This window comes from Mucor velutinosus (assembly GCF_035048745.1).
Source record: "Mucor velutinosus strain NIH1002 chromosome Unknown tig00001540, whole genome shotgun sequence".
Taxonomy (NCBI): domain Eukaryota; kingdom Fungi; phylum Mucoromycota; class Mucoromycetes; order Mucorales; family Mucoraceae; genus Mucor; species Mucor velutinosus.
Genome location: NW_027041893.1, coordinates 1,376,224 through 1,393,589, shown reverse-complemented (window position 1 = coordinate 1,393,589; position 17,366 = coordinate 1,376,224). Strand labels below are relative to the sequence as shown.

General features: G+C 40.9%; 8 protein-coding genes across 8 annotated transcripts; 6 read left to right on the top strand and 2 right to left on the bottom strand.

The window, feature by feature from the left end:
* Positions 1 to 301: 301 nt before the first annotated feature.
* On the top strand, positions 302 to 1,884 carry ATC70_004549 (uncharacterized protein; the record flags this gene model as incomplete). Its single annotated transcript, XM_064823851.1, has 4 exons — positions 302 to 517; positions 605 to 796; positions 872 to 1,654; positions 1,717 to 1,884. The coding sequence occupies 4 exons, from the start codon at positions 302 to 304 to the stop codon at positions 1,882 to 1,884; spliced, it is 1,359 nt and encodes a 452-aa protein (XP_064688676.1).
* Positions 1,885 to 2,610: 726 nt separating this feature from the next.
* Positions 2,611 to 3,869, top strand: ATC70_004548 (uncharacterized protein; the record flags this gene model as incomplete). Its single annotated transcript, XM_064823850.1, has 2 exons — positions 2,611 to 3,323; positions 3,380 to 3,869. The coding sequence occupies 2 exons, from the start codon at positions 2,611 to 2,613 to the stop codon at positions 3,867 to 3,869; spliced, it is 1,203 nt and encodes a 400-aa protein (XP_064688675.1).
* Positions 3,870 to 8,659: 4,790 nt separating this feature from the next.
* Positions 8,660 to 10,420, top strand: ATC70_004547 (uncharacterized protein; the record flags this gene model as incomplete). Its single annotated transcript, XM_064823849.1, has 6 exons — positions 8,660 to 8,913; positions 8,977 to 9,036; positions 9,096 to 9,424; positions 9,541 to 9,933; positions 9,988 to 10,106; positions 10,157 to 10,420. 6 exons carry the CDS (start codon positions 8,660 to 8,662, stop codon positions 10,418 to 10,420), a joined length of 1,419 nt encoding a protein of 472 aa, XP_064688674.1.
* Positions 10,421 to 10,614: 194 nt separating this feature from the next.
* On the bottom strand, positions 10,615 to 11,466 carry ATC70_004546 (uncharacterized protein; the record flags this gene model as incomplete). The annotated part of the gene is made up of 5 exons (XM_064823848.1): positions 10,615 to 10,680; positions 10,741 to 10,854; positions 10,913 to 10,938; positions 10,998 to 11,167; positions 11,231 to 11,466. 5 exons carry the CDS (start codon positions 11,464 to 11,466, stop codon positions 10,615 to 10,617), a joined length of 612 nt encoding a protein of 203 aa, XP_064688673.1.
* A 475-nt stretch (positions 11,467 to 11,941) lies between these two features.
* On the top strand, positions 11,942 to 13,535 carry ATC70_004545 (uncharacterized protein; the record flags this gene model as incomplete). The annotated part of the gene is made up of 5 exons (XM_064823847.1): positions 11,942 to 12,106; positions 12,264 to 12,804; positions 12,869 to 12,903; positions 12,961 to 13,148; positions 13,202 to 13,535. The coding sequence occupies 5 exons, from the start codon at positions 11,942 to 11,944 to the stop codon at positions 13,533 to 13,535; spliced, it is 1,263 nt and encodes a 420-aa protein (XP_064688672.1).
* Positions 13,536 to 13,964: 429 nt separating this feature from the next.
* Positions 13,965 to 15,014, top strand: ATC70_004544 (uncharacterized protein; the record flags this gene model as incomplete). Its single annotated transcript, XM_064823846.1, has 1 exon — positions 13,965 to 15,014. One exon carries the CDS (start codon positions 13,965 to 13,967, stop codon positions 15,012 to 15,014), a length of 1,050 nt encoding a protein of 349 aa, XP_064688671.1.
* Positions 15,015 to 15,100: 86 nt separating this feature from the next.
* Positions 15,101 to 16,202, bottom strand: ATC70_004543 (uncharacterized protein; the record flags this gene model as incomplete). The annotated part of the gene is made up of 3 exons (XM_064823845.1): positions 15,101 to 15,684; positions 15,744 to 15,962; positions 16,019 to 16,202. 3 exons carry the CDS (start codon positions 16,200 to 16,202, stop codon positions 15,101 to 15,103), a joined length of 987 nt encoding a protein of 328 aa, XP_064688670.1.
* A 314-nt stretch (positions 16,203 to 16,516) lies between these two features.
* Positions 16,517 to 17,327, top strand: ATC70_004542 (uncharacterized protein; the record flags this gene model as incomplete). Its single annotated transcript, XM_064823844.1, has 3 exons — positions 16,517 to 16,519; positions 16,806 to 16,901; positions 16,986 to 17,327. The coding sequence occupies 3 exons, from the start codon at positions 16,517 to 16,519 to the stop codon at positions 17,325 to 17,327; spliced, it is 441 nt and encodes a 146-aa protein (XP_064688669.1).
* Positions 17,328 to 17,366: the final 39 nt, after the last annotated feature.

The window sequence follows — 17,366 nt, the reverse complement described above, 5'->3', positions numbered from 1 at the left end:
AAAAGGGGATGGAGGATCTCATATCATCTCCGAATCAAGTCTCTTGATTTATCCCTCTGGTGAAGATACTTGTCGGTCAGAGATATTGCGCAATGATCATCTGGATCTTACATCTGGGGAGTTAAAAATGACTCTTACTTGTTCACTTGCGCTTTTGCGTTAGGTACTGTACACCGATTCATCCCAATATAAATAGCTGTAACTTCCAGGAAATCGTTCTCCTGTCATACACTTTTTTTTTTTTTTTTTTTTTTTTTCCATATTTTAAACTTTTTCATTTTGTTTCCATTACATTTACAAGATGGTCCACGCTGAAAACACAACTGAAAACACTCTTGCTACCACCAACAATGTCACATCTACTGATGTTGAGGATTTGAAACGCACTCGCTCCGGTTCATTCAGCCTGCCTAAAGCCAAGGTACTCCGTCCATTCAACACAAGCGAAGTCAAGATTTTGTTATTGGAGAATGTCAATGAAACTGCTGTCAGTGCTTTCACCAAGCAAGGTTATCAGGTAAGATCATTACCCAAACAAACAAAACGCACATAATCAACATGTGATGTACCCATATGCTGACCCCCTTTTTTTTTTTCCTACCAGGTTGAAACCTACTCCAAAGCTTTGGTCGGCGATGAGTTAATCGAAAAGATTCGTGATGTTCATGTCATTGGTATTCGCTCAAAGACTAAGCTTACCAAGCAAGTCTTGGAGCATGCAAAGAACTTGCTGGCTATCGGTTGTTTCTGTATTGGTACAAATCAAGTTGATCTCCAAGCTGCTGCTAAACAAGGTGTAAGTTACATGAAATTTATCGTGTTTGGATATCATTGGATGGGATGCTGAATTCTTACGTTTGACATGATTTAGGTTGCCGTGTTCAACTCGCCTTTCAGCAACTCCCGTTCCGTTGCCGAACTTGTTATTGGTGAAATTATCATGCTTGCTCGTCAGTTGGGCGATCGTAATATGGAGATGCATCAAGGTATCTGGAACAAGGTCTCCAAGGCATGCTATGAAATCCGTGGCAAGGTCTTGGGTATCGTTGGCTATGGCCACATTGGTGCGCAATTGTCTGTCCTGGCTGAAGCTATGGGTATGACAGTCTACTTTTATGATGTGCTCCAAATCATGCCTCTTGGTCAAGCCAAGCCTTTGGAAAGTCTTGATGAACTTTTGGCGATTGCTGACTATGTTAGTTTGCATGTTCCTGAAACCGAAGATACCAAGAACATGATTGGTGAGCATGAGCTCAAGCAAATGAAGGAGGGTGCTTACTTGCTGAACAATGCTCGTGGCACTGTTGTTCAGATCCCTGCTCTTACAAAGGCTCTTCAATCCGGCCGTCTTGCTGGCGCTTGCGTCGATGTTTTCCCCAAGGAGCCTGCCTCCAATGGCCCTCATTTTGATTACTACCCTGAATTATTAGCATGCAAGAACCTGATATTGACTCCTCACATTGGTGGATCAACTGAAGAAGCTCAGCGCATGATTGGTATTGAAGTCTCTCAATCTCTTACAAAATACATCAACGACGGCACCTCACTGAATGCAGTCAACTTCCCAGAAGTCGACTTGCGTGCTATCCGTGAAGACGACAAGAATACGGTTCGTGTGCTTTACATCCATCAAAACATCCCCGGTGTACTCAGGGTAAGCTTGGGGGTTTCACTGATACAAGTCTTATTAAACACAAGCTAAATTTAAAATTATAGGAAATTAACGAAATTTTTGCTGACCACAATGTCGAGAAGCAATACTCTGATTCTAAGGGTGATATTGCTTACGTGATGGCTGATATTGCTGATGTTACCGACCTCAAGAGTCTATACAGTGCAATTATCCAGACCCGTGCCAACATCCAAACTCGTATTCTTTACTAGATTACATGCTCAACTATTTCATTTGTATACTTCCTTTTCTTTAACTTTGCATTCAACATACATACCCTTTTTTCTCTTTAATCTCTCTATATACTATATATTTCAAAATAGCATCATGTCTCCTCAACTCGGCATGTTTTAAAATAAAATCTACGTTATCTATTATCCAGAATCTCAATGAGAGGCTTCTATAAGCCAAATGTACTTGCAAGCGACAGTAGAATACACCAGACTTTGATGGATCACACGAGGCTTCCATCCTCAAACAACAACTTAAACTCACAGTCATTCAGATCATTCTAGCAAGCTATCCTGACAAAATGTCGCAAAATAACAGTTGTGCTTGTGTAGCCTGGGCCTTGTAAGGCAGCCATGCGCTGTTGAGAACAACGAGCACTGCAAATCACTTTGATTACATGCACCATCCATTGTATGTGTTTCTCGGATTTGCCTCGACAAACACTCGATCAACATCGTTTTCAATGTCTTGGCCAAAAGAAAAGCGGCTGATTAACCAGCACATGTAATGCGCTCAATTGAATGTGTATATCGCACAATCATCGCACTTGTGATCCATAGTTGTAGTAATGGACTCTACCTGACCACTGTCACACGAATGTAGATATAAACTCTCATGTTTTTTTTTTTTTTTTTTCCCTTTGCCTCGCTTTCTCGTCTCTCTTTTTCTCATTATCTTTCAATTACCAAAAAAGTCAAATCATTTTGATGAAGCGATTTACCAATGAACCAGCTTCTTCGAAAAAGCATCTTCCTGTGCTATTAGAAATCAGCGATTCACCTGTCTATTTCATCGGCCCAGCAACAAGAGAGAACCCAATGTCTCAAATGAGAACGAAGCTCATGGGAAAAGTCGTCTTTCAGGATCGCAAAATCAAATGGAATCGGGTCAACCTTCAGTTCATAGGCAAAGCAGGTATAGACATCGATGCCCCTCGCTCGGCATTCCCACGAGAAAATTACCTCAGTGATCTGGATGATCCCGTCAATGCAAATGCAACCACTAAAATACAGACGACTATGCCCATTTGTGAGGTGGAAAAGGAGCTCATCTTCTCAGGGGAAGAATTCATCGAATTTGGCTTGCATTTGCCTTCGCATTTGCCTGCCAGTTGCAGAACCAAAAACACATTTGTTGAATATACCCTAGTGGCAAACTTCACTGCTGGCACGTTTTTCAAAAAGTACAGAACACATCAAGTTGTCACTGTTCATAGGCATTATTTGCCGAGCCCCAGTGCAATGATACCTACGATGGATTTTTCAGGTGTGAAGGAATGGTTTGAATGGTCAGCAGAGCTTCCTAAAGCAACTGCAATTGAGTCTGGAGAAGTTGTTATTGCCTTTCGTTGCAGTGTTGAAAAAGAAAGGGTGGAAGTGGATAGAATCGAACTGGCTATCGAGGAGATTGAGACATACAGGTGAGTGTATAAATCCATTCTTGTAGGGGAGGGCTGTTTCTCATAGTTTCGCCTAGATTTTGTACAAAACAAGGTGTACATAGTTTACCACCTATAATCACCAGATTCCCACCTGCTACATATCACTTGCCGTCATTCTCAAGTAGCTCAGAAACACATTTTATCAGAACGCCAATGCCGTTGAGCAAGAGTCCCAAAGTGAAATCCATCCACACACATCAATTTGATCCTTTCTTGGAGATATCGCACCGATGCCGACTGACTGTACACTTCAATAAAGTACCTACATTGACTATCGAACCTGTAGTCTTGGAATTCCCTATCATCATTACAGACTATCCCTCCGTCGTTTCTGACTCTGCCTTGTCCCTGGCATCTTCTACGCATAATGTCATCTCTACAGAAACACTCAATCAACCAAGTACTATTACCAATGGAGGGGGCGATGATGCCGTGCCTGTGGATTTGGACCTGCCTGAATACACACCACGCTATGAGGAGGCTTCTTCGTCTAATGCTTCTCCACCACCTATAGTTACCAACTAAGATCTAATTGTATATATTCATTTAGTTTAAAACTTTTCAAATATTTGTTTGTTTTCTTATGCCTAAATAAACTTTATTGTCACCCTTTGGTCATTTTATCTATTATCAAATTTAGATTAGATGTGGATGGTGCCATCTTGATTTTGTGTTCCGCTGAATGTTTACCTTAAATTTGTGGGTATATAATATAAGCTTTTAAGCGTTGTAGGCATCAGTGGTGCTGCCATGTACATAGCTCTGACGCTGGCAGGTAAACATGAGCTATCACTAGCTATTTTCCAGCGATTCGGACGTTTTATTATTACAAGTACGAGTGTATATGCTTCGGATGGCTCTCTACCTTTGCTTCGTTTCGGTGAGAGCCAACCTGCGCAGCGGCAGCTCACGCTACCGATTGCTCTTGCGTATCTCATCAATATACTGTTACTTTCATTTTGGCCCTCTACTTACACATGAAGCCCCTTTATATTATCTGTAGATCTAATTCTTATCTGATGCTCTACATCCATATACACGTAGCTACTTCATATACCGGCAAGTAGCATACTGGTATTTCCCCTTTTTTAGTCCTTAATGTCCCTGATACAGCAAAACCTGAGCGCATTTGAGCTGCGTTTTCTCGTATTCAAGGCCTATTTAGAAGGTCAGAATAGCACCAAACAATTGCTCTCGTCTAGAACTTACTTTCTGATATCTTTGCTCAACTTTTTGGGGACTAAAAAAACATGGACAAAAAAATTGACTAAAAAGCATGAGGTACCCCTCATAATTTTCATCGAAAATCAAATGATCGCGTTTTTCACCTTGATAAAAAAGACTTTTACTATGATATATATTGAATCAAAATGTTTCTATCGATCTAACGTAGCCCCTAAAAGCATCTTTGTGGAACTTTGATATGTAAAATCTCGACTTTTTGGCCAGAAACCTCTTTTCATATTTTTGTAAGTTATACAATAAGTTTATTCAAAACATCTATCTTGCTTTGTACCATTGGATGCGTCTTGAAAAGCACTCCAAGAAAGCTTAAAGACACATTTTTTTTTTTGTAGGGGAGTCGAGCTCCAGGTTTTATTTAAAGTCCTTAAAATGTCATACTGAGGGAAAGAAAAGACTGTTGGTGGACCCAATGTCTGCAAAGAAGGGGAATAAGATATTTTTGAATTAAGTTGGGAAAGAAATCTACTACTAATAAGGTGCGACTCCTAGAGCCAGTACAGTCTTGCGGAAATCGTCAAAATATAGATCATGGATAAGAGTACAAAAACACCAAACGAGGACATCAGTACTACTTCAAAAAATCAAACAACTTGCGTTCACCAGGATTTGAACCGGGATCCTCCCGTTGGCATACGGGAGTTCTACCACTTCGCCCTACCACCAGGGACACAGCTTAAAGACACATAAGATGATCATCCTATTTTGTATAGTCGAATCTGGCAAAATAGTTCAATCGAGTCGAAGATCATCAAAATTTGGCCAATCTTGAACAGACCATGAGTCTGAGTTGAAATTAATTTTGGCTGGTAGGGCCAGCTGGTAAACTCTGGCAATAATAATAGATGCTTTTGAAACGTATAGCAAATTACATAGCACTATCGTTAGCCATGCTACCCTCCTTGAGTTCTATAATTAATAAAGCCAGTCTATCAAAATACTTATTAGGTCAGCTTCTTCTCTTTGAGGCTTTGAAAGTGTCCAGGGACCATAAATTTATTACGTTACGATGAGCATTTCGACTCTGGCTGGTTTTCTGACCTATGCTTCGCTTTGGTGGAAGTCAACCTACATTTAGGTAGCTCGCGCTGCCGCAGGTCATGGTCTAATATTGCAAAATCAATAATAGCTAAAATGTTAGAGGAAACACGATTGCTGATTGATAATAATTTAATATAAATCTGCAATCATATACGAAACATGCCTGACAAATGCCTGGCTTATATATGATTAATGATTTTACAATGAATTAACAAAAGCCATTTTTATTTTTATTCTCTTTCCTCTGCTCAATGCTTTCAACGTTTTCTTTGAACGACGACCCGGAGTCTCAGAGATATAGTCAACGGTTGCGATCGAGACAACAAAACAAACATACTCGACCATGGAGAAGAACTCGTCGAAACAGAAACCTAGGCAACATATTATTTGAAATACTAAAAACTTGAAATTAACGTTTATTTTGTTCCAAAGATGATATATTACTGATAACACCCAGTTTAACGAAACTGACCATCTCTTGGAGAGAAATATTGATTATGATCCAGTTTCCCATACTTACTGCAGACATGTTATGCAGCCCCTGAATCTTTAATGTCCAGATTGGCGTTATTGATTATAGAACTCAAGGAGGATAGCATGGCTAACGATAGTGCTATGTAATTTGCTATACGTTTCAAAAGCATCTATTATTATTGCCAGAGTTTACCAGCTGGCCCTACCAGCCAAAATTAATTTCAACTCAGACTCATGGTCTGTTCAAGATTGGCCAAATTTTGATGATCTTCGACTCGATTGAACTATTTTGCCAGATTCGACTATACAAAATAGGATGATCATCTTATGTGTCTTTAAGCTTTCTTGGAGTGCTTTTCAAGACGCATCCAATGGTACAAAGCAAGATAGATGTTTTGAATAAACTTATTGTATAACTTACAAAAATATGAAAAGAGGTTTCTGGCCAAAAAGTCGAGATTTTACATATCAAAGTTCCACAAAGATGCTTTTAGGGGCTACGTTAGATCGATAGAAACATTTTGATTCAATATATATCATAGTAAAAGTCTTTTTTATCAAGGTGAAAAACGCGATCATTTGATTTTCGATGAAAATTATGAGGGGTACCTCATGCTTTTTAGTCAATTTTTTTGTCCATGTTTTTTTAGTCCCCAAAAAGTTGAGCAAAGATATCAGAAAGTAAGTTCTAGACGAGAGCAATTGTTTGGTGCTATTCTGACCTTCTAAATAGGCCTTGAATACGAGAAAACGCAGCTCAAATGCGCTCAGGTTTTGCTGTATCAGGGACATTAAGGACTAAAAAAGGGGAAATACCAGTATGCTACTTGCCGGTATATGAAGTAGCTACGTGTATATGGATGTAGAGCATCAGATAAGAATTAGATCTACAGATAATATAAAGGGGCTTCATGTGTAAGTAGAGGGCCAAAATGAAAGTAACAGTATATTGATGAGATACGCAAGAGCAATCGGTAGCGTGAGCTGCCGCTGCGCAGGTTGGCTCTCACCGAAACGAAGCAAAGGTAGAGAGCCATCCGAAGCATATACACTCGTGGCTTATAATAATCATTGATAGCCCTTACTCGCAATGTATTCAAGATAAACGAAATCTGATTATTGGTGCATGTAAATGGCCATCACGCTGATAGAGTAGAGCAATTGAGATTGGCCTTTAGTGGCGTATACAAAGCATCCATACAATGCACCTTTTGTTCAGCAATCAATTAGTGTGCGCTGACATGCAGAACAGAGCGTCTCGGCCCAATATCTGGAATGTCATTGTATCATATAGTAGGGAGATAGGAGTTATTACATACATTCTACGGCATTATTGTTTGATTCCATTGTCCTATTACAAGTAGAGTGCCATTTCAGTTGCATCCATTCTTGTTTATGTTCAGTTTGTTCTCATTTTGTTCCGGGATCACGCTGATGTAATAATCGACATTCCCCTCCCCCCCTCCTCACTCTTCCTACCATTATGATGTAGGAGTAGTACCAAGTAACGTGCCTTTGAACCACTCTTTGTGCCTTGATACGTTCTCTTCATCATGCCCCCAAAAAAAAGGTAGTTGAGTACGAACTGAGTAAAATGAAATCACTTGTTGTGTCCTTCAGCCTTCAACTGCCAAAATCCATGCACAATCACATGAACTGACATAAACTATCATGTACATCGATACATGATCTTTTTACGTGCGTCATGTGTGTCATGTCAGTAAAAGAGGCACGTACAAGGTAACATACATTTGTATGTAATCCAGCAAACAAAGAACATGCAACTGAGTTTGGGTTCAATATCGCTTTAAACCATGTAGTCCATGATTCTAATCGCCCGCGTACCTCTCCCTTTTTGCCAGTGTGGATAGTGTTGTCGCCATACAAATCAACATCTCGGTAACTCGACACGGCTCAAACTCGCTTTTAACTTGTATTTTTGTAATATAATGTTGTGCATATTGTTGTCATCGCATGCATCTATGTTTGTATAAATGAAACTTTTTGAATATATGGAATAGCATCATTATTTGCAATCAAAAAGCAACTGCAAAATCATATCAAATACTGAAAACGGGCGTTAGAATATGAATTAATTGTGATATAAAGAGGAACCTGGTGTCAATTAAATGGAACAAAAATCAGCATAATGACACTATGGACATGTATCGTTCCATATTACTGGAAATCATTATTTTAGACAAGCCGTTTTAATAATATTTCGCATTTCTCCCTTCTTCTTTTCCTTTTTCTTTCTTTACACCTTAGAGATTCAAACGCACTATTCAATGAAATCGATAAATGGATCGACGTTCAATCTGTTCCTATTATCAATGTTCTTTGTTTCCTCTGTCATGGCTCAGATAGATCAGCAAAGCTCGCTCAAGCCATCTCCCAGATGGGCCAATGGCAAGTTCATCATGTTGTGTGCATTGTTTCTGTCTTGAGCTAAACCGTTCAAATGACATTAAAAAAGAGTAGAATGCGTACTATTGACCTTCAAGGGTGCACTCGTATGCTTTGGGGGATTACTGGAATCAGGCGTTTCGACAAATTCGATGCACTCATTAGACCTATATCAGTCATGGAATACAACAGACCCTGCTTGGTCTGTCATGGAGACATCAGTAGATCAAATACCGCCTGTATCCTTCTTTGCTGCAACGTATTTGCCCAGCACACACAACTTTTTGATTGATGGAGGTGCAGCCATCGTTCAACCCAACATGAAGAATCAATCGACGCTGTACTATGGCGCATTGCAAAATCATTGGGAAAGTCCCACCATCAAAGGAGATATGCCAGCACGAAGGTATGTATCTTATTGCCGTTATGACGATTATGCAAAAAAAAAAAAACTGAGTTATTCTATTAGAAAACAACATACCGCAGTGTCAGATGATCAAGGTCGTATATGGCTCTGGGGAGGTCAAAGGTAAAATAGTATCAAGATCATACAATAATGGTTCCTTAAAAATAATGCCTTAATATCAGTGATATGTCTACGTATGGCGGTCCCAGCGTTTTCTACAATACATGGACTATCGTCGATACACAGACATGGACAGTATCACATCCTCAAGTCGAGAACAATCCCTCACCTCGTATTGACCATACTGCCACCATAATATCCAACAAATACATACTAATCATTGGTGGGGTAGTATACTCACATGATGTGACGGATCCAACAGGCCAACTTGCCTTAAATCCCGTCTCCATGAGCTCCTTGTTACTATTTGATATAGACAATAATCAGTGGATCAATATTAATGCCGGTGGAAACATCCCTGCCCCTCGAAGAGGCCATTCCGCTGTACTTAGTAAGAATGTATAAAAATCAATGCTCATATGTATACAGCAAAAGCACTTGCTGTATACTTGGCAATGGCTGTCTGGATGGTGCTTTGTATACTAATGCATATTCAATTTCATTTAGGCCTTGACGGTAAAAGCGTCATTGTCTTTGGTGGAGGCATGCCTGAAGACGAACACATTCAGATGAACGATGTTTTTATATTAGAGCTAGCTACAATGCGCTGGACAGCACCCTCCATCAAGGGTGTACCACCAAAACCAAGGAGATATCATAAAGGTATATCAAGTTCACTCAAGTTTTTGACCCAACAAATCTCACAGAACATACCCAAAGCCTATCTTGTAGACGATTTCATGCTTGTGACATTTGGGCTAAGTGGCGATAATACGGGTTTCAATGATGTCAATATTCTCAGTACCTCAAGTTGGTCATGGATTACGCAATACACTGCCAATGTGGCATGGCTGTCAGGAAACACATCATCTACAGACGGCAAGGTTCGAAACAATACAGGTAACCAAGCTCATAAGATTGCCTAACAAAAGTACTCATACATACCGCCCGCAGGTAATATTACTGATCTCGATCCCAATGCAAACATTGAAGGAAAGGAACATGAAATCTCAACTGAAGCCCGTATTAAAGCAGGAGTAATCGCTGGTGTTGTCAGTGGAGGTGTTGTTATAGTAAGTGTACTCGGTGACCACGCTTTATACCAAAAGTTGACACAATTTAGTTGGGCGGTGGCATCTTTCTTGTACTGAGTGTCGTGATACTTAAACGAAAGCAGAGCAAATCAAAGAAATCCAGTAACAGTAATGCAATTGATCCAGCGAGCATTGGCCAGGACAGCGAGTCAACCATGACAGATTTTGTCTATGAGCCTGATTCAACGATTGTGCAATTTCAAAAACCAGATAACCGGTCCTCCATCCGTTTTGCGTCTCAAATTGAAGATGGAGAGCACTACTATAAACCGAATGCCAAAACAGATGAATGAAATAGCAACGCATATTAGGCATCACCTTGTACCATAAAATACACAAACACTTACATGAAAAAAGCCACAAACTACATACACATTCACTTAATCTCATTATTGAACTGCCAACAATAAAATGTCAAATATCAATGCCTTGAAATGGTATTTTTAATGGTGAAATATGTACAGAGATCGTCTATGAATATAAGCAGTTACAGCCAACTGGGTCGATGTTGATGATCGTAAGGTACCAAATCGTGGTCAAATGTCTCTATAAACTGTGTGTTCTAAATGTTATCTGATGTGCTCTGTCCAAATCATCTGAATCGCTGCTTTACCTCTTGATCTGCGAGCACTTTGGTTCCTGCAAATTTTCGATATTCATCAAATATTGAGGTCATTGACCATCTTTGAATCTTTCTTAAACAGCCCACTAAACAACCGATTCGATGCTATAATAATGACATACTCTCAGCAGATGCGCATTTGTTTGTCATTTTCTAATCTTACCTTTCCTTTTAAACAATGGATAAGCACTATCAGGGTGAGCTGCTATAAGTTGACCTGTATATTCTCAATTCCATCTGATATTTACCTGGATGGCTTCTCTTATCCAGCAACTTAACCAGTGCGTGTGATATGTCTTCAGGATTCACTTCCACAAACGGCTCCTTATTTCCTTCAGTACGATAGTGCAAGACCTCAATCCCTTCTTGCTCGACAAAATGCTGCATTTCTGGAGGATAGTCTTCCATTGCAAAATATCTAAAAAGTAGACAGACATGTCAATCACCATCTCTCAGCTTGAATCATCCACATGTTCATTACAATATTGTTTTCAATCCAAGCTTTCTCAAAAACGCGAAGTTCTGCTTGTTTGGGTGTCCTGACCGATACACACCTGAACCTATCATTGCAAAATTGAGGGGAGGCACTAGAGGCATACCCGGTCGTGTATAGCAAATAGGACATGTATCATAATAATGCATTGAAGGATCCGCACGCTGATGTCTGCTAATAATAACCGAACTCTGCTCTCGCTCTTGATTGTGATTGATTGCCATCTTGAGGATGCTCACTATTGAGAAATAGAAGGTAAAGAAAAAAAAAAAAAGCACAGCGGCCTGGGCCACTGGCGCATTATTTTGTAGTAATTCAAGATGCGCACATGTTTGATTCACTCATATTGGACTCCACACGATGGGCCGCATTGTAAGTCTCTCGGTAGAGACATCTTGGATCGTATACTATTCAATTAATAGCATAAAACAAAGGCTATGGCAGCGCAGAGTATACAAAAAAACCTCCTTGAATAACATGTACGGGTGATACAAAGCTTGATGTTCATGGTTATGTACTAGTTTTATCAGGCAATTCGATTTTTCCGTGCCTAAATCATGATGTAATACACATAATATAACTGCAAGAGCATCAGAAAACGTATATATATATATATATATATATATATTCAGATGTATACAGAATTAAGAGATCTCGACTCTTTCTTTAAACTAAATATTCTTTATGCCTGGCGTTTTCATGTCAAATCTTCTGCCAAGTTCCTTATTTAGCAAGAAAGAGGCTATTGTCAAAGCCGATCCTGCTTCTTCTGACGGATTGGCAAATGACAAGAGCCATAGTGTGCCGCTACCGCAAGACAATCATAAAGACAAGGAAAAAGACATTGTGCCTTTACAAAGACAGGTACATTGAATGCTGGTAGCTCATAATGCAAGCAAAAGAGACCATATCTAATGGCACATTCATTTTTCAGAATGCTCCTCCTCTTCTCCCCCCCCCCGACTGGAAATCAAGATGTATCTACAAGTCATCTCACAATTGATACGAAACTACCGCCCAGACTGAGAGACGAGATACCTCCCCGCAATTGTCACCTATAATTAATCATCCCAATCTACTCGAGGAAAAGAAGAAGTTTACTCGGCCCTCCATGCTCAATGAAACAAGTCGTCTAAGCACATCTGTTCGCTTTCAAGACAGTAAAACTGAAGGAAGACCGAGCATTTACTTGTTCATTTTTGTGAATCCTCTTTCCGGTGATTGCAAAGGCAAAGATTTAGTGGAGCTTCCTATTCAGCACTTTCGATTGAGACGATTTCCTCAAGTGCAAGTTGAAATACACATCATTCTGGATGAACAGGACAGAAATCTAGGCGTACAAAGCATACAACTTGTAGAGCAAATGGCCAAAAGCGGCCAGCTGCCGTCGCTCGAAGATGAAGCATTACTAGAGCAACACGACTCTGGTGTTCGTAAAATTAGCAAAACTGTAAGAGCTCGACATATACATGTGTGGAGCGCAGGTGGAGACGGAACAGTAATGAGCGCATTTGAGCTACTGGTTCATCATCATATCGATCTGGACTACATGTTTTTCTCATGTAAGCATGTACATTTGCAATATCTCATGTAGAGCGACTCTAACTCGACGTTTCTTTTTCGTAGGTATTCCTTTTGGCACTGGCAACGATTTCAGTCAGGTGCTAGGCTGGGGCAGAACCATCAAGCATCCCAACATTCTGGGCAAACGCCTGTAGAATCTAGAAGAGTTGATCACTGAGCGACTGGAGAAATCAGAAGCAGCTCGTTTGGACATTTGGCAAGTTGAAACGACCGCTTACCCTGGTGGCTATGTCAAATTAGCAGGTCCACAGCGCAAAGATGGACATGACGTGTTGGAGATTGATGAACGTGAACAGCAAGGAACATACCTCACATTTGGTCTGTAGAGCTAAAGCCTTGGATATACATATATTGACATGCTACCTCCGCTCTCAGGGGAAGAGAGGTTGACCTTTGGGGCGATGCCAAGTACGGATTGGAAGCAGTTGAAGATCGTACTGGACACAATGATGCACTGACTTGGACACCCCAGTTAGCCAATGACGGAAAGCTGGAAATTTTCACCATAGAGAATATGGCCAGTTACATCAAGAAACTAGCAAATATAAGACAGCATGTATCTCGTGTTGGCCAGTTTGAAACACCATCCGAGATTGTCTTCAGAGAGCCCGCCTCTTCATCTTCCAAGCAGAGCAAGAAATGGTGGCACAATCTGACTAAAAAACAAGTACAAGCGAGGAAATGTGATTTGCATCATGTGCGATGGTGAATTCTACATTCTCAAAGATCCCAAATCATTCAGATTCAAGCGGTCCGCTCAAGTATGGACACTGGGAAGGCTTGATGAGCATGTTCGTGGTAGGCTTGTTCAGGATGAGCAAATATCTCAGAAGCGTCAACGAGAGCAGCTTTATCTGAATACATTGTAGCATTTATACCTTCGTTTTTTTTCATGTCTCAAATCAATCAAACTTATCAATATAACTCACATATCAAAGATTTCGTATTTTAATTGATAATGGCTCAAATAAGGCACAATGCCCTGATGCATTCCACCTCTGTGTGCTGATCTCGATTATTATCATTTTGCATGTAGACCAGACTCGCATTGTTGTGACGATTTATTCTCTTTCATAGCCTAATTACTTGTGCAAGAAAACAGCATCAATACCTTTACAACTTCTCTATCTACGTTCTCATGACAACCGAAGCATCTTTCTCGTGGGACAAAGAGCTAGCACACTTTTTCAAAAGCATTGGTCTTGTAGAAACGAGCGAATGCTTAGAATCAGAGCTGGTTGTGCTCTCGCAAAGCCAATTGCAGAAACTGCCAGCAGAATTGGAGACACTGGTCGAAAAGCTTTTAATTTCCCTGGAGAGACATGTAGATGCCAAAGAAGAGATTATTGGCAAACCGGACAAGACGCACGACGGCTTGCTTGTATCCAAGCGAAAACGAAGCGACAATGAGCAGGACGAAGAAGATGAAAAGGAGAGAATAAAGCGGTTTGATGGAGAGCAGATTCAAATCAGAGCAACGACTGAAGAGGTTGAGCAGAGAATCAACACGTTTATCCAGGCAAAGCAAAACGAATTGGACGAAAGCAACAGAACAGAGTTTTTGAGTAGACATGATCCCACAGCAGACGACGTTACTTGCGCGAGGACAGATGCTAGAGAAATCAATCGCAACATTCAGATGAAGTTTGACATTGTCAACAATGAAGATGGCCCTATTGCGAGATCTCTGCTGGCACACAACGACAAATCCAAACCAGACGATTCAACGCAAGTAGCAACAGCAGCGGATACGTCTGAGAGACTGAGCAATATAGAGGAGCATCTCAATGTAAAGCTGGATAGCGCTGCAAAACCACCATTTTCTGCGTTTGAAAGGATCAAGATATTGGAGAACACACTGATGGAAATTGAGCGACAACATCCCACATGGGCAGCAGTGCATTTCAACCAACCCAATCGCAACTTCCCTCCACCGCCACCAGTTACTTATATTACACGGCCCAACACTGAATCAGAAGAGCTATTGTCGCCGCCACCGCCAAAAAATAGACAGCAAGAAGAAGCCACTTACATCTCTACACAGATCACTACAGCGGCACCGCAGCAGAGGATGCTACGAGCCCACGGTCGAGCCAATTCATCGCTAACACGAGCAGTGATAGATCAGCTCAACAGACAGAAAGATATATCCATTACAAGGCAAACCATCGAATCATCGCAGCTTTGATGACACACACTCAATAAACCCATATAGCGTCTACTTTTTTTTTCATGTTTTATTCTACTATTATATATAAAGTGGTTGTTTTTTACTTAGATTTCAAGCTTAAATGTAAAGTAGTCAGGATCAAAGTGATGGACACGAACGTAACCATCTTCACCACCACTTGAATAACTTGTACCATCAGGATGAACAGCAATGGTATTGATAGGACCGAAATGGCCTCTAACACGACCGACTTCCTCTTCAAGGATCTTGTGATAGAATCTACTCTCGAATTTACCTTGTCTGGCAGATGTAGTTGTGACATTCATGGCATCTTGACCACCACCCAAAATGACAAATTCTTGGTGTTTGGGAGTTAAAGCAGCTGAATTGAGAGGTGTATCAGCAGAAAATGATTTCTTTTCGTCTAAACTGAGTGAATCAAAGATCTTTGCGCTCTTGTCCTTGGAAGCAGTGATAAAATATGTGCGATCAGGGCTGAATTGCATGTCGGATAAGACACCTTCGTGAGGGTGAATAGACTTAACCTTTTCGTTTGTCTTCCAATCCCATTGACAAATAGTGCCATCTTCATGACCAGTGATGATGTACTTGTCTAAGCAGGTCCAGCCAGCAACGACAGCCTTTGAGCCACCGTTGTTAGTAATAGTAACGACAGGCGCATCGGATTCTACAAGCATCATGCCAAATCAGTCTCACATCTCCTTTGATATACACATGATAACTTACGAGTGCCATTCACATCATTGTTGACAGGGTAAACAGTGACAGTACCAGAGAAACCCATACGTTCCTCAGTAACACACAACACCATAGTATTATCCTCACTGAATTCAACGCGCTTGACAGCAGTCTTGAACTCCCATGTCTTCAAACAGCGGCCTGTTTGAACCTCCCAAAGCTTACAGCTATTATCGGCAGAACCAGTAACGAGCAATGTAGAGTTGGCTATGGTATGCGTCAATCAAACAGGAACCTAATGCGCAAAAGTGTGCACCACTTACCATTGACATCAATGGCCCAAACGGAACCTTGATGGCCAGTATATGTACCGAGACGTTCACCATTATGAGAGTACCAGACATTGGCGACCTTGTCTTTGGAGACTGAGAAGAGTAAATCACCTTCTCTGTTGTATTTGATTTGAGTTAAAGCTCTGGTATGACCTTGAAGCAAAATAGGTCTCATGTTGTAGGTTTGTTGAAAGAGGGGTGTGTCGTTAAACGAGAAAAGAGGTCGAAAATGTTGAAAAAAATTATGAAAAATTCTATACGAAAAAAAAAAAGAGGCTTTCTCTGCAAAGGGCCCGAGGTAAGCGTCCGGGTCGGATGCTTATGATGTTGGTGCACCAAGTGAAAACTTTTGCTGGTGAATGCGCTCAAGATGGACAGTGAGCATAGCGCAGGGTAGTGCTGAGAGAGAGAAAGGCAGAAGGGGGGGGGGGGGAGGATATATGGATTCTACAAACGCACATTCTAGTAATCTTCCCTTTTTTCCTCATCATGGTATTGTATCCATACATCAAAGCATCAATTGGATGGAAGGAACTGGATCAGACATGGAGATGAATGGATGGATGAAGTGGATCAGCTCAATACAACATGGATACCATTACTCGCATCAGCCTCTGATAAATACCACATGTCGATTTATCGCCCAGGACATCACCACATGTACACTTACTACTGGAAATCACTGTTTATTCTCTCCCTCTCACTATGCATTCCTTCCTGTCCTTTGAATTGATCAGAGCCAATGTTGCAGCTTATTCATTAATTCTCATCTACATAGGCTGACGAGCAAACTACTCCTAGAAAGAGAACTTTCCGTAAGTTTACCTACCGTGGTATTGACCTTGAACAACTCTTGGACTTGTCTTCTGAACAGGTAAATCATATCGCCACTTGAGATTGCACATATACGCGTGAGAATGGAGACAACTGACATTGTTGCATTGGCCAACCTTTGTAGTTCATGGAGCTCGTTCACTGTCGTGCTCGCAGAAGATTCCAACGTGGCCTTAAGCGTAAGCCTATGGGTCTCATCAAGAAGCTCCGTGCTGCCAAGAAGAACGCTCCCGCTGGCGAGAAGCCTGAGGTTGTCAAGACCCATCTCCGTAACATGATTATTGTCCCTGAGATGATCGGTTCCGTCATTGGTATCTACAACGGTAAGGTTTTCAACCAAGTTGAAATCAAGCCTGAGATGACTGGTCACTACCTCGCCGAGTTCTCCATCTCTTACAAGCCTGTCAAGCACGGTCGTCCCGGTATTGGTGCTACTCACTCTTCCAAGTTTGTTCCCCTCAAGTAAATTCGACAAACAGAAAAAGAAAACGAATCGATCAGAAGA